This window comes from Oncorhynchus mykiss, chromosome 21 (assembly GCF_013265735.2).
Source record: "Oncorhynchus mykiss isolate Arlee chromosome 21, USDA_OmykA_1.1, whole genome shotgun sequence".
NCBI lineage: Eukaryota > Metazoa > Chordata > Actinopteri > Salmoniformes > Salmonidae > Oncorhynchus > Oncorhynchus mykiss.
Window position 1 is genome coordinate 64146901 of NC_048585.1, and position 17422 is coordinate 64164322.

The following is a 17422-nucleotide window of genomic DNA, read 5'->3' on the forward strand; positions in this document are numbered from 1 at the left end:
AACAGAGCTCTCTCATTGGTCGTGGCGTCACCTCGCCTCACCTGTGGAACTTATTGTCTGCTTTTCTCTATGATATTACAGCAACAGACAGATATTGGTGTGAACACATGAAAGCATGAAACAAAAAACATAGGAACATCGATATTTATCATAAATCCTTTATTCTAATGTATTCAGTACATACAGGAGACCGATCAACAGAACAGTGGTCTCCTGATGGAGTTGGGGACAGGGCTGAATGTGTAAAGGTCAACAGAACAGTGGTCTCCCTATGGAGTTGGGGACAGGACTGAATGTGTAAAGGTCAACAGAACAGTGGTCTCCTGATGGAGTTGGGGACAGGACTGTATGTGTAAAGGTCAACAGAACAGTGGTCTTCTGATGGAGTTGGGGACAGGACTGAATGTGTAAAGGTCAACAGAACAGTGGTCTCCTGATGGAGTTGGGGACAGGGCTGAATGTGTAAAGGTCAACAGAACAGTGGTATCCTGATGGAGTTGGGGACAGGGCTGAATGTGTAAAGGTCAACAGAACAGTGGTCACCTGATGGAGTTGGGGACAGGGCTGAATGTGTAAAGGTCAACAGAACCGTGGTGTCCTGATACATAGGATGATGTAATGACATCATTAAACAAAGATGTGACCAAAATCTATGTCCCTAATGGCACCCCATTCAATATAACACAGTGCACTACTTTAGACCAGAGCCCTATTCTCTATATATTATAGTGCACTACTTTAGACCAGAGCCCTAGTCTCTATAATATAGTGGACTACATTAGACCAGACACCCTATTCTCTATAATATAGTGGACTACATTAGACCAGGGCCCTATTCTCTATAATATAGTGGACTACATTAGACCAGGGCCCTATTTTCTATAATATAGTGGACTACATTAGACCAGACACCCTATTCTCTATAATATAGTGGACTACATTAGACCAGGGCCCTATTCTCTATAATATAGTGGACTACATTAGACCAGAGCCCTATTCCCTATAATATAGTGGACTACATTAGACCAGACACCCTATTCTCTATAATATAGTGGACTACATTAGACCAGGGCCCTATTCTCTATAATATAGTGGACTACATTAGACCAGGGCCCTATTTTCTATAATATAGTGGACTACATTAGACCAGGGCCCTATTCTCTATAATATAGTGGACTACATTAGACCAGAGCCCTATTCCCTATAATATAGTGGACTACATTAGACCAGACACCCTATTCTCTATAATATAGTGGACTACATTAGACCAGACACCCTATTCTCTATAATATAGTGGACTACATTAGACCAGGACCACAGGGTAACGGGGAGCCATTTGGAATGCAGTCAAAGTGTCTGTTCTGAATTATGACTGGTCCAATGGACCCTGCTGTCTGGAAGGTGATTGGCTGAGCTCACATCTTGCTCTCACATGGCTCCACCCCTTTAGACACGGGTCCCGACACAGACTCTGGGGCGTCCTCTTCAGTGCCTGATTCAAATCAGAGAGGAAAATACTATGAAGTGTGTGTGTGTGCGCGTGTTTTAGGGTGTGTTTGTGTGTTCATATCTACTTGCCTGGCTGCTTAAGTGTTTATTTCGCTGTCTATACTCGTGTGTGCGTACACTCACCCTCTTTCCTGTCTGCGTGTGTGTCCTCCAGGTGTCTGGTCAGCAGTCTGGGCCCTGCCAGGCCGATCCCCAGGGCTCCTATAGGTGCTGTAGTGAGGATGGCCAGAACAGCCACAGTCAGAACATCCAGACCGTACTTCACCAGAACCTCATCCCCCGACACACGGGCCATGTCCAAGGCTGTAGAACCTATCGCTGCCTAGAACCCAACAGGACCAGTTAGAATGATTTAGATACCCAGATCTAGAACCAAATACCCCTCTACACGGGCCATGTCCAAGGCTGTAGAACCTATCGCTGCCTAGAACCCAACAGAACCAGTTAGAATGATTTAGATACCCAGATCTAGAACCAAATACCCCTCTACACGGGCCATGTCCAAGGCTGTAGAACCTATCGCTGCCTAGAACCCAACAGAACCAGTTAGAATGATTTGAAACCCCCGACAGATCTTGACTGCATCCCTCAGTGGCTGGTGGGACATATGGGATGATCATTCTAAGCTGGGACACATGGAAACCGAGGTCTCGATTCCATCCAAAACGCACAAGTTCAGCATAACAGTGCGACTGAAATTTAAAGACAATATTCCAATGTTGGTGGGGACTGAAGTCACTTAAACGGTGCACATGGCGACTCAATCGGAAATGACATTTACATGACAAGCACGCTGTACTTCAGCGATAAGGATGGAATACCCATGTGTTTGATTCAATTAAGATCTATGTGTTTGATTCAATTAAGACCCATGTGTTTGATTCAATAAAGACCCATGTGTTTGATTCAATTAAGACCCATGTGTTTGATTCAATAAAGACCCATGTGTTTGATTCAATAAAGACCCATGTGTTTGATTCAATTAAGATCTGTGTTTGATTCAATTAAGACCCATGTGTTTGATTCAATTAAGACCCATGTGTTTGATTCAATTAAGACCCATGTGTTTGATTCAATAAATACCCATGTGTTTGATTCAATAAAGACTCGTGTGTTTGATTCAATTAACACTTGTGTGTTTGATTCAAAAAAGACTCATGTGTTTGATTCAATTAAGACCCATGTGTTTGATTCAATTAAGACTCATGTGTTTGATTCAATAAAGACTCATGTGTTTGATACCTTTCCATCTATTCCATTCCAGCCATTACCTCCTTCCAAAATGTCCTCCCACCAGCCTCCTGTAAGGGCTTAGAAAAAAGGGTTCCAAAAGGGTTCTTTGGCTGTCCCCATAGGAACTGTCCCCATAGGAACTGTCCCCATAGGAGCTGTCCCCATAGGCAGCAGTGTATTTGTAGCTAATTAAGCTCTCACCTGTACGGTGGCTTTGGGGATCCAGGCCAAAGCGATAAAGAGCTTCTCTCTCAGAGTGAAACCAGCAAACAGAACCACAGATAGAGTTACCAGAACACGAACCAGCAGGCCTGCACTGATACAGACCAGACCCAGACCTAGAGAGAGAGGGGGGGAGGGGGGAGAGAGAGAAAGGGGGAGAGAGAGAGAGAGACACAGAGAGATGGGGGAGAGAGAAAGAGAGAGAGGGAGGGGGAGAGGGAGGGGGGGAGACACAGAGATAGAGATGGGGGAAAGAGAAAGAGAGAGAGGGAGGGGGAGAGAGGGAGGGAGGGGGAGAGAGGGAGGGAGGGGGAGAGAGACACAGAGATAGAGATGGGGAGAGAGAAAGAGGGAGGGTGGAAAGAGAGAGAGAGAGGGAGGGAGGGTGGAAAGAAAGAGAGAGAGAGAGAGCGAGAGGGAGAGAGGGAGGGGGGAGAGGGAGGAAAGAAACACTCTACTTTATTAGAATAAGTACTGAAGTTGTATCATTGTAGTATTATAGTAATATACTAATAGTAGTATGGTAGTACTGTAGTAGCAATATAGTAGTTGTAGTAGTAGTATGGTAGTACTGTAGTAGTAGTATGGCAGTAGTAGTAGTATAGTAGTACTGTAGTAGCAATATAGTAGTTGTAGTATGGTAGTACCGTAGTAGCAATATAGTAGTTGTAGTAGTAGTATGGTAGAACCGTAGTAGCAGTATAGTAGTTGTAGTAGTAGTATGGTAGTACTGTAGTAGCAATACATTAGTTGTAGTAGTAGTATGGTAATACTGTAGTAGTAGTATGGTAGTACTGTAGTAGCAATATAGTAGTTGTAGTAGTAGTATGGTAGTACCGTAGTAGCAGTATAGTAGTTGTAGTAGTAGTATGGTAGTACTGTAGTAGCAATACATTAGTTGTAGTAGTAGTATGGTAATACTGTAGTAGTAGTATGGTAGTACTGTAGTAGCAATATAGTAGTTGTAGTAGTAGTATGGTAGTACCGTAGTAGCAGTATGGTAGTTGTAGTAGTGGTAGTATGGCAGTAGTGTAGTAGCAGTATAGTAGTTGTAGTAGTAGTATGGTAGTACCGTAGTAGCAGTATAGTAGTTATAGTGGTAGTATGGTAGTAGTAGTAGTAGTATGGTAGTAGTAGTATGGTAGTACTGTAGAAGTAGTATGGCAGTACTGTAGTAGTAGGATGGCAGTAGTAGCAATATAGTAGTTATAGTAGTAGTAGTATGGTAGTACTGTAGTAGTAGTATGGTAGTACTGTAGTAGTAGTATGGTGGTACTGTAGTAGTAGTATGGTAGTACTGTAGTAGTAGTATGGTAGTACTGCAGTAGTAGTATGGTAGTACTGTAGTAGTAGTATGGTGGTACTGTAGTAGTAGTATGGTAGTAGCAGTAGTATGGTAGTACTGTAGGAGTAGTATGGTAGTAGTAGTATGGTAGTAATGTAGTAGTACTATGGCAGTAGTAGTAGTACGGTAGTACTGTAGTAGTAGTATGGTGGTACTGTAGTAGTAGTATGGTAGTAGTAGTAGTATGGTAGTACTGTAGGAGTAGTATGGTAGTAGTAGTAGTATGGCAGTAGTAGTAGTATGGAAGTACTGTAGTAGTAGTATGGTAGTACGGTAGTAGTAGTAGTACGGTAGTACTGTAGTAGTAGTATGGTAGTACTGTAGTAGTAGTATGGTAGTACTGTAGTAGTAGTATGGCAGTAGTAGTAGTATGGTAGTACTGTAGTAGTAGTATGATAATACTGTAGTAGTAGTATGGTAGTACCGTAGTAGTAGTATGGTAGTACTGTAGTAGTAGTATGGTAGTACTGTAGTAGTAGTATGGCAGTAGTAGTAGTATGGTAGTACTGTAGTAGTAGTAGTATGGTAGTACTGTAGTAGTAGTATGGCAGTACTGTAGTAGTAGTATGGCAGTAGTAGTAGTATGGTAGTACTTTAGTAGTAGTATGGTAGTACTGTAGTAGCAGTTTAGTGGTTGTAGTAGTATGGTTGTAGTAGTATGGTAGTACTGTAGTAGTAGTAGTAGTATGGTAGTAGTAGTAGTAGTAGTATGGTAGTACTGTAGTAGTAGTATGGTAGTAGTAGTAGTATGGTAGTACTGTAGTAGTAGTATGGTAGTCCTGTAGTAGTATTATGTTAGTAGTAGTAGTATGGTAGTACTGTAGAAGAAGTATGGTAGTAGTAGTAGTAGCAGTATGGTAGTAGTAGCGGTAGTATGGTAGTAACAGTAGTAGTAGTAGTATGGTAGTACTGTAGTAGTAGTAAGGCTGTAGTAGCAATATAGTAGTTATAGCAGTAGTAGTATGGTAGTACTGCAGTAGTAGTATGGTAGTACAGTAGTAGTAGTAGTATGGTAGTAGTAGTAGTAGTATGGTAGTACTGTAGTAGTAGTATGGCAGTAGTAGTAGTAGTATGGCAGTAGTAGTAGTATGGTAGTACTGTCGTAGTAGTATGGCAGTAGTAGTAGTATGGCAGTACTGTAGTAGTAGTACGGTAGTACTGTAGTAGTAGTATGGTAGTACTGTAGTAGTAGTATGGCAGTAGTAGTAGTATGGCAGTAGTGTAGTAGTAGTATGGATGCAGTAGTTGTATGGTTGTACTGTAGTAGTAGTATAGTAGTACTGTAGTAGTAGTAGTATGGCAGTAGTAGTAGTATGGCAGTACTGCAGTAGTAGTATGGCAGTAGTAGTATGGCAGTAGTAGTATGGTAGTACTGTAGTAGTAGTAGTGTGGCAGTACTGTAGTAGTAGTATGGTAGTACTATAGTAGTAGTATGGCAGTAGTAGTAGTATGGTAGTACTGTAGTAGTATGGTTGTACTGTTGTAGTAGTATGGTAGTACTGTAGTAGTAGTATGGTAGTAGTAGTAGTAGTATAGCAATAGCAGTATGGTGGCAGTAGTAGTATGGTAGTACTGTAGTAGTAGTATGGTAGTACTGTAGTAGTAGTAGTATGGCAGTAGTAGTAGTAGTACTAGTAGTATGGCAGTAGTAGTAGTATGGTAGTACTGTAGTAGTAGTTGTATGGTAGTACTGTAGTAGCAGTTTGGCAAAAGTAGTAGTAGTATTATAGTAGTAGTGTGTATTTACCCACTGTATTGGGGTTCAGTGTAGATACTGTGATTTCTGCTCCTATCAGTCCAAACAGTAACGGCTGGAAGATGTCCCAGAAGTTCCCTACCACTGCTGCTACTGGGCCCTGGAAAGGTTATAAACATGTTATAACACTTATATATGAAGATAGGATACACACTTTCTAAACACCACAGCTACTGGGACCCCAAGAGATTATAAACATGTTATAACACTTCATAAGGTCGTATCAAAATAACATCTAATTATAGATTGTGTTTCTAGTTAACAGTACAGTAATATATAATGACTGTGTTGCTAGTTAACAGTACAGTAATATCTAATGATTGTGTTGCTAGTTAACAGTACAGTAATATATAATGACTGTGTTGCTAGTTAACAGTACAGTAATATATAATGATTGTGTTTCTAGTTAACAGTACAGTAATATATAATGACTGTGTTGCTAGTTAACAGTACAGTAATATATAATGACTGTGTTGCTAGTTAACAGTACAGTAATATATAATGACTGTGTTGCTAGTTAACAGTACAGTAATATCTAATGCTTGTGTTTCTAGTTAACAGTACAGTAATATCTAATGACTGTGTTTCTAGTTAACAGTACAGTAATATCTAATGACTGTGTTTCTAGTTAACAGTACAGTAATATCTAATGACTGTGTTGCTAGTTAACAGTACAGTAATATATAATGATTGTGTTTCTAGTTAACAGTACAGTAATATATAATGACTGTGTTGCTAGTTAACAGTACAGTAATATATAATGACTGTGTTGCTAGTTAACAGTACAGTAATATATAATGACTGTGTTGCTAGTTAACAGTACAGTAATATCTAATGATTGTGTTGCTAGTTAACAGTACAGTAATATCTAATGATTGTGTTTCTAGTTAACAGTACAGTAATATATAATGACTGTGTTGCTAGTTAACAGTACAGTAATATCTAATGATTGTGTTTCTAGTTAACAGTACAGTAATATCTAATGAGTGTGTTGCTAGTTAACAGTACAGTAATATCTAATGATTGTGTTTCTAGTTAACAGTACAGTAATATCTAATGATTGTGTTGCTAGTTAACAGTACAGTAATATCTAATGATTGTGTTGCTAGTTAACAGTACAGTAATATCTAATGACTGTGTTTCTAGTTAACAGTACAGTAATATATAATGACTGTGTTTCTAGTTAACAGTACAGTAATATTTAATGATTGTGTTGCTAGTTAACAGTACAGTAATATCTAATGATTGTGTTTCTAGTTAACAGTACAGTAATATCTAATGACTGTGTTTCTAGTTAACAGTACAGTAATATATAATGACTGTGTTTCTAGTTAACAGTACAGTAATATTTAATGATTGTGTTGCTAGTTAACAGTACAGTAATATCTAATGATTGTGTTTCTAGCTCCAACAGTCAGTAATATCTAATGATTGTGTTTCTAGCTCCAACAGTCAGTAATATCTAATGATTGTGTTTCTAGCTCCAACAGTACAGTAATATCTAATGATTGTGTTTCCAGCTCCAACAGTCAGTAATATCTAATGATTGTGTTTCTAGCTCCAACAGTCAGTAATATCTAATGATTGTGTTTCTAGCTCCATCAGTCAGTAATATCTAATGATTGTGTTTCCAGCTCCAACAGTCAGTAATATCTAATGATTGTGTTTCTAGCTCCAACAGTCAGTAATATCTAACGATCCCAAAACAATGAAAACTTATCCCAAAAATATAAGAAAGGAAATAAAAAATATGAGAATAAGTCCGAAATAAAAATATATATGATGATGTAATGACATTACAGCTGTAGTTATATATGATGTAGTTATATATGATGTAGTTATATATGATGTAGTTATATATGATGATGTAATGACAATACAGCTGTAGATATATATGATGATGTAATGACATTACAGCTGTAGTTATATATGATGTAGTTATATATGATGTAGTTATATATGATGTAGTTATATATGATGTAGTTATATATGATGATGTAATGACATTACAGCTGTAGTTATATATGATGATGTAATGACATTACAACTGTAGTTATATATGATGTAGTTATATATGATGATGTAATGACATTACAGCTGTAGTTATATATGATGATGTAATGACATTACAGCTGTAGTTATATATGATGTAGTTATATATGATGTAGTTATATATGATGTAGTTATATATGATGTAGTTATATATGATGATGTAATGACATTACAGCTGTAGTTATATATGATGATGTAATGACATTACAGCTGTAGTTATATATGATGTAGTTATATATGATGTAGTTATATATGATGTAGTTATATATGATGATGTAATGACATTACAACTGTAGTTATATATGATGTAGTTATATATGATGTAGTTATATATGATGTAGTTATATATGATGTAGTTATATATGATGTAGTTATATATGATGTAGTTATATATGATGATGTAATGACATTACAGCTGTAGTTATATATGATGTAGTTATATATGATGTAGTTATATATGATGATGTAATGACATTACAGCTGTAGTTATATATGATGTAGTTATATATGATGTAGTTATATATGATGTAGTTATATATGATGATGTAATGACATTACAACTGTAGTTATATATGATGTAGTTATATATGATGTAGTTATATATGATGTAGTTATATATGATGTAGTTATATATGATGTAGTTATATATGATGTAGTTATATATGATGTAGTTATATATGATGTAGTTATATATGATGATGTAATGACATTACAGCTGTAGTTATATATGATGTAGTTATATATGATGTAATGACATTACAGCTGTAGTTATATATGATGTAGTTATATATGATGATGTAATGACATTACAGCTGTAGTTATATATGATGTAGTTATATATGATGATGTAATGACATTACAGCTGTAGATATATATGATGTAGTAATATATGATGATGTAATGACATTACAGCTGTAGTTATATATGATGTAGTTATATATGATGATGTAATGACATTACAGCTGTAGTTATATATGATGTAGTTATATATGATGTAGTTATATATGATGTAGTTATATATGATGTAGTTATATATGATGTAGTTCTATATGATGATGTAATGACATTACAGCTGTAGTTATATATGATGATGTAATGACATTACAGCTGTAGTTATATATGATGTAGTTATATATGATGTAGTTATATATGATGTAGTTATATATGATGATGTAATGACATTACAACTGTAGTTATATATGATGTAGTTATATATGATGTAGTTATATATGATGTAGTTATATATGATGTAGTTATATATGATGTAGTTATATATGATGTAGTTATATATGATGATGTAATGACATTACAGCTGTAGTTATATATGATGTAGTTATATATGATGTAGTTATATATGATGATGTAATGACATTACAGCTGTAGTTATATATGATGTAGATATATATGATGTAGTTATATATGATGTAGTTATATATGATGATGTAATGACATTACAACTGTAGTTATATATGATGTAGTTATATATGATGTAGTTATATATGATGTAGTTATATATGATGTAGTTATATATGATGTAGTTATATATGATGTAGTTATATATGATGTAGTTATATATGATGATGTAATGACATTACAGCTGTAGTTATATATGATGTAGTTATATATGATGTAATGACATTACAGCTGTAGTTATATATGATGTAGTTATATATGATGATGTAATGACATTACAGCTGTAGTTATATATGATGTAGTTATATATGATGATGTAATGACATTACAGCTGTAGATATATATGATGTAGTAATATATGATGATGTAATGACATTACAGCTGTAGTTATATATGATGTAGTTATATATGATGATGTAATGACATTACAGCTGTAGTTATATATGATGTAGTTATATATGATGTAGTTATATATGATGTAGTTATATATGATGTAGTTATATATGATGTAGTTCTATATGATGATGTAATGACATTACAGCTGTAGTTATATATGATGTAGTTATATATGATGTAGTTATATATGATGATGTAATGACAATACAGCTGTAGATATATATGATATAGTTATATATGATGATGTAATGACATTACAACTGTAGTTATATATGATGATGCAATGACATTACAGCTGTAGTTATATATGATGTAGTTATAGATGATGATGTAATGACATTACAGCTGTAGTTATATATGATGTAGTTATATATGATGATGTAATGACATTACAGCTGTAGTTATATATGATGTAGTTATATATGATGTAGTTATATATGATGATGCAATGACATTACAGCTGTAGTTATATATGATGTAGTTATATATGATGTAGTTATATATGATGTAGTTATATATGATGTAATGACATTACAGCTGTAGTTATATATGATGTAGTTATATATGATGATGTAATGACATTACAGCTGTAGATATATATGATGTAGTTATGTATGATGTAGTTATATATGATGTAGTTATATATGATGTAGTTATATATGATGTAGTTATATATGATGATGTAATGACATTACAGCTGTAGTTATGTATGATGTAGTTATATATGATGTAGATATATATGATGTAGTTATATATGATGATGTAATGACATTACAGCTGTAGTTATATATGATGTAGTTATATATGATGTAGTTATATATGATGTAGTTATATATGATGATGTAATGACATTACAGCTGTAGTCATATATGATGTAGTTATATATGATGTAGATATATATGATGTAGTTATATATGATGATGTAATGACATTACAGCTGTAGTCATATATGATGTAGTCATATATGATGTAGATATATATGATGATGTAATGACGTTACAGCTGTAGTTATATATGATGTAGATATATATGATGATGTAATGACGTTACAGATGTAGTTATATATGATGTAGTCATATATGATGTAGTTATATATGATGTAGTTATATATGATGTAGTTATATATGATGATGTAATGACATTACAGCTGTAGTTATATATGATGATGTAATGACATTACAGCTGTAGTTATATATGATGTAGTTATATATGATGTAGTTATATATGATGTAGTTATATATGATGATGTAATGACATTACAGCTGTAGTTATATATGATGTAGTTATATATGATGTAGTTATATATGATGTAGTTATAGATGATGATGTAATGACATTACAGCTGTAGTTATATATGATATAGTTATATATGATGATGTAATGACATTACAGCTGTAGTTATATATGATGTAGTTATATATGATGTAGTTATATATGATGTAGTTATATATGATGATGTAATGACATTACAGCTGTAGTTATATATGATGTAGTCATATATGATGTAGTTATATATGATGTAGTTATATATGATGATGTAATGACATTACAGCTGTAGTCATATATGATGTAGTTATATATGATGATGGAATGACGTTACAGCTGTAGTTATATATGATGTAGTTATATATGATGATGTAATGACATTACAGCTGTAGTTATATATGATGTAGTTATATATGATGTAGTTATATATGATGATGTAATGACATTACAGCTGTAGTTATATATGATGTAGTCATATATGATGTAGTTATATATGATGTAGTTATATATGATGTAGTTATATATGATGTAATGACATTACAGCTGTAGTTATATATGATGTAGTCATATATGATGTAGTTATATATGATGTAGTTATATATGATGTAGTTATATGTGATGATGTAATGACATTACAGCTGTAGTTATATATGATGTAGTTATATATGATGATGTAATGACATTACAGCTGTAGTTATATATGATGTAGTTATATATGATGTAGTTATATATGATGTAGTTATATATGATGATGTAATGACATTACAGCTGTAGTTATATATGATGATGTAATGACATTACAACTGTAGTTATATATGATGTAGTTATATATGATGTAGTTATATATGATGTAGTTATATATGATGATGTAATGACATTACAGCTGTAGTTATATATGATGTAGTTATATATGATGTAGTTATATATGATGTAGTTATATATGATGTAGTTATATATGATGTAGTTATATATGATGATGTAATGACATTACAACTGTAGTTATATATGATGTAGTTATATATGATGTAGTTATATATGATGTAGTTATATATGATGTAGTTATACATGATGATGTAATGACAATACAGCTGTAGTTATATATGATGTAGATATATATGATGATGTAATGACATTACAGCTGTAGTTATATATGATGTAGTTATATATGATGTAGTTATATATGATGATGTAATGACATTACAGCTGTAGTTATATATGATGTAGTTATATATGATGTAGTTATATATGATGTAGTTATATATGATGATGTAATGACATTACAACTGTAGTTATATATGATGTAGTTATATATGATGTAGTTATATATGATGTAGTTATATATGATGTAGTTATATATGATGTAGTTATATATGATGTAGTTATACATGATGTAGTTATATATGATGTAGTTATATATGATGATGTAATGACATTACAGCTGTAGTTATATATGATGATGTAATGACATTACAACTGTAGTTATATATGATGATGTAATGACATTACAACTGTAGTTATATATGATGATGTAATGACATTACAACTGTAGTTATATATGATGATGTAATGACATTACAGCTGTAGTTATATATGATGATGTAATGACATTACAACTGTAGTTATATATGATGATGTAATGACATTACAACTGTAGTCATATATGATGTAGTTATATATGATGTAGTTATATATGATGTAGTTATATATGATGATGTAATGACATTACAGCTGTAGTTATATATGATGTAGTTATATATGATGTAGTTATATATGATGTAGTTATATATGATGATGTAATGACATTACAGCTGTAGTTATATATGATGTAATGACATTACAACTGTAGTTATATATGATGTAGTTATATATGATGTAGTTATATATGATGTAGTTATATATGATGATGTAATGACATTACAGCTGTAGTTATATATGATGTAGTTATATATGATGTAGTTATATATGATGTAGTAATATATGATGATGTAATGACATTACAACTGTAGTTATATATGATGTAGTTATATATGATGTAGTTATATATGATGTAGTTATATATGATGTAGTTATATATGATGTAGTTATACATGATGATGTAATGACAATACAGCTGTAGTTATATATGATGTAGATATATATGATGATGTAATGACATTACAGCTGTAGTTATATATGATGTAGTTATATATGATGTAGTTATATATGATGTAGTTATATATGATGTAGTTATATATGATGATGTAATGACATTACAGCTGTAGTTATATATGATGTAGTTATATATGATGTAGTTATATATGATGTAGTTATATATGATGTAGTTATATATGATGATGTAATGACATTACAACTGTAGTTATATATGATGTAGTTATATATGATGTAGTTATATATGATGTAGATATATATGATGATGTAATGACATTACAGCTGTAGTTATATATGATGTAGATATATATGATGATGTAATGACATTACAGCTGTAGTTATATATGATGTAGTTATATATGATGATGTAATGACAATACAGCTGTAGTCATATATGATGTAGTTATATATGATGATGTAATGACATTACAGCTGTAGTTATATATGATGTAGTTATATATGATGATGTAATGACATTACAACTGTAGTTATATATGATGTAGTTATATATGATGATGTAATGACATTACAGCTGTAGTTATATATGATGATGTAATGACATTACAGCTGTAGTTATATATGATGTAGTTATATATGATATAGTTATATATGATGTAGTTATATATGATGTAGTTATATATGATGTAGTTATATATGATGATGTAATGACATTACAGCTGTAGTTATATATGATGTAGTTATATATGATATAGTTATATATGATGTAGTTATATATGATGATGTAATGACATTACAGCTGTAGTTATATATGATGATGTAATGACATTACAGCTGTAGTTATATATGATGTAGTTATATATGATATAGTTATATATGATGTAGTTATATATGATGTAGTTATATATGATGATGTAATGACATTACAACTGTAGTTATATATGATGTAGTTATATATGATGTAGTTATATATGATGATGTAATGACAATACAGCTGTAGTTATATATGATGTAGTTATATATGATGTAGTTATATATGATGTAGTTATATATGATGTAGTTATATATGATGTAGTTATATATGATGTAGTTATATATGATGTAGTTATATATGATGATGTAATGACATTACAGCTGTAGTTATATATGATGTAGTTATATATGATGATGTAATGACATTACAGCTGTAGTTATATATGATGTAGTTATATATGATATAGTTATATATGATGTAGTTATATATGATGTAGTTATATATGAAGATTTAATAACATTACAGCTGTTGTTATATGTGATGATGTGAGCTTGTGTGGCCTATCACTTCATTGCTGAGCCGTTGTTGCTCCTAGACTTTCCCGCTTCACAATAACAGCACTTACAGTTGACCGGGGAAGCTCTAGCTGGGCAGAAATCTGACAAACTGACTTGTTGGAAAGGTGACATCCTATAATGGTGCCATGTTGAAAATCACTGATCTTTTCAGCACGGGCCATTCTCCTGCTAATGTTTGTCTATGGAGATTGCATGGCTGTGTGCTCGATTTTATACACCGGTCAGCAACGGGTGTGGCTGAAATAGCCGAATCCACTCAGGGGTGTAGACATAGATTTAACCTTTATCTAACTAAGTCAGTTAAGAACAAGATAGATGCTTTATAAACATGTTACAACTTCATAAAGACTCTCTAAATACTTTATAAACACACTGACCTTCTCTGCCCCCCAGCCCAGCGCAGCTAGGAAGGCCATGACCAGAGTACAGAGTCCTCCTGCTCCCGGGAAACCAGCCACTCTACTTCCGAACACAGCAAACACAGACAGACCCAGCAACATCGCACTCCTCCTCAATACCACATCCTCCTAGAGACAGAGAGAGAGAAGGAGAGAGAGGAGGGGGAGGGGGAGAGAGAGGGAAAGGAGGGAGAGAAAGAGAGGAGGAGGGAGAGAAAAAGACGGAGAGGGAGGGGGAGATGAGGGAGATATGGAGGATGGAGAGAGGGGATAGAGAGAGAGAGGTTGGAGAGAGGGAGAGAGAGGGAGATGAGGGAGATATGGAGGATGGAGAGAGGGGATAGAGAGAGAGAGGTGGGAGAGAGGGAGAGAGAGGGAGATGAGGGAGATATGGAGGATGAGAGAGAGGGGATAGAGAGAGAGAGGTTGGAGAGAGGGAGAAAGAGGGAGATGAGGGAGATATGGAGAATGGAGAGAGGGGATAGAGAGAGAGAGGTTGGAGAGAGGGAGAGAGAGGGAGATGAGGGAGATATGGAGGATGAGAGAGAGGGGATAGAGAGAGAGAGGTTGGAGAGAGGGAGAGAGAGGGAGATGAGGGAGATATGGAGAATGGAGAGAGGGGATAGAGAGAGAGAGGTGGGAGAGAGGGAGAGAGAGGGAGATGAGGGAGATATGGAGGATGAGAGAGAGGGGATAGAGAGAGAAGTTGGAGAGAGGGAGAGAGAGGGAGATGAGGGAGATATGGAGGATGGAGAGAGGGGATAGAGAGAGAGAGGTGGGAGAGAGGGAGATGAGGGAGATATGGAGGATGGAGAGAGGGGATAGAGAGAGAGAGATGGGAGAGAGGGAGAGAGAGCGAAGGGAGAGCATGAGGGAAAGACAGAAACCATTTTTGTCAACAACAGTGGGAAGCAAGTACTCCAACTCTGTAACAGCCTGGGTCAGTACAATGTTAATGGATGAAGGGTTTACATTTGGCTCTGCACTAGGAAACAGTTTAGTAGACTTAGCAGATATGGAAACAGTATAGTAGACTTAACACATATGGAAACAGTATAGTAGACAACACATATGGAAACAGTATAGTAGACTTAACACATATGGAAACAGTATAGTAGACAACACATATGGAAACAGTATAGTAGACTTAACACATATGGAAACAGTATAGTAGACAACACATATGGAAACAGTATAGTAGACTTAACACATATGGAAACAGTATAGTAGACAACACATATGGAAACAGTATAGTAGACTTAACACATATGGAAATAGTATAGTAGACTTAACACATCTGGAAATAGTATAGTAGACTTAACACATCTGGAAATAGTATAGTAGACTTAACACATCTGGAAACAGTATAGTAGACAACACATATGGAAACAGTATAGTAGACAACACATATGGAAACAGTATAGTAGACAACACATATGGAAACAGTATAGTAGACTTAACACATATGGAAACAGTATAGTAGACTTAACACATATGGAAACAGTATAGTAGACTTAACACATCTGGAAATAGTATAGTAGACTTAACACATCTGGAAATAGTATAGTAGACTTAACACATCTGGAAATAGTATAGTAGACTTAACACATCTGGAAATAGTATAGTAGACTTAACACATCTGGAAATAGTATAGTAGACTTAACACATCTGGAAACAGTATAGTAGACAACACATATGGAAACAGTATAGTAGACAACACATATGGAAACAGTATAGTAGACAACACATATGGAAACAGTATAGTAGACAACACATATGGAAACAGTATAGTAGACTTAACACATATGGAAACAGTATAGTAGACTTAACACATATGGAAACAGTATAGTAGACAACACATATGGAAACAGTATAGTAGACAACACATATGGAGCTATAAAAATATCTAACCACAACTCCCCTTGTCAGACCAAATTAGCATGTTTCTGAAAAAAATCTGATAAACCTCCCCTACGTTTAAAACCAGAAATAAACTCTACCCCCTCCCAAGCAAATATATATGGACAAGAAATGTACCAGCGCCAGATACCACAGCCACAAAGTCATAACTATGGCTAAATCCCACCTATTTTTACAGTTTATCTTCTTAAAATCAGACTTTTAAACCTAACCCTAACCACACTGCTAACCTCATGTCTCACCCTAACCTTAAATTAAAACCAAAAAGCTAATATTTGTTTTCATGAGAAACGTCCCAGATATCTATAGCTTAAAGATGTAGATTCCTTCATGTTCTATGTATTAGGCCCATAGATGATGTGGCCTGAGGCTGAATGGTCCACCAATGTAGTAGGTGCCTGGTCTGGGTCATCGTTGCTGTTCTTTTGTTTGGGGGGGGGGGGGGGGGGGGGGGATGTTCAAAAGGGCCATGTG

At 34.1% G+C, this 17422-nt stretch overlaps 1 protein-coding gene across 1 annotated transcript in view; it reads right to left on the bottom strand.

Annotated features, from left to right (window-relative positions):
• Nucleotides 1–1153: 1153 nt before the first annotated feature.
• LOC110509411 (sodium/hydrogen exchanger 9B2) overlaps nt 1154–17422 on the bottom strand; it is a 28379-nt gene continuing 12110 nt past the window's right edge. The window contains exons 7-11 of the mRNA XM_036958420.1: nt 15008–15157; nt 6057–6165; nt 2944–3080; nt 1633–1831; nt 1154–1492 (exon numbers count right to left, since the gene is read on the bottom strand). Of these exons, the coding sequence (XP_036814315.1) occupies nt 1416–1492; nt 1633–1831; nt 2944–3080; nt 6057–6165; nt 15008–15157 (672 nt within the window). The 3' untranslated portion in view covers nt 1154–1415. The remainder of the gene's footprint in view (nt 1493–1632; nt 1832–2943; nt 3081–6056; nt 6166–15007; nt 15158–17422) is intronic.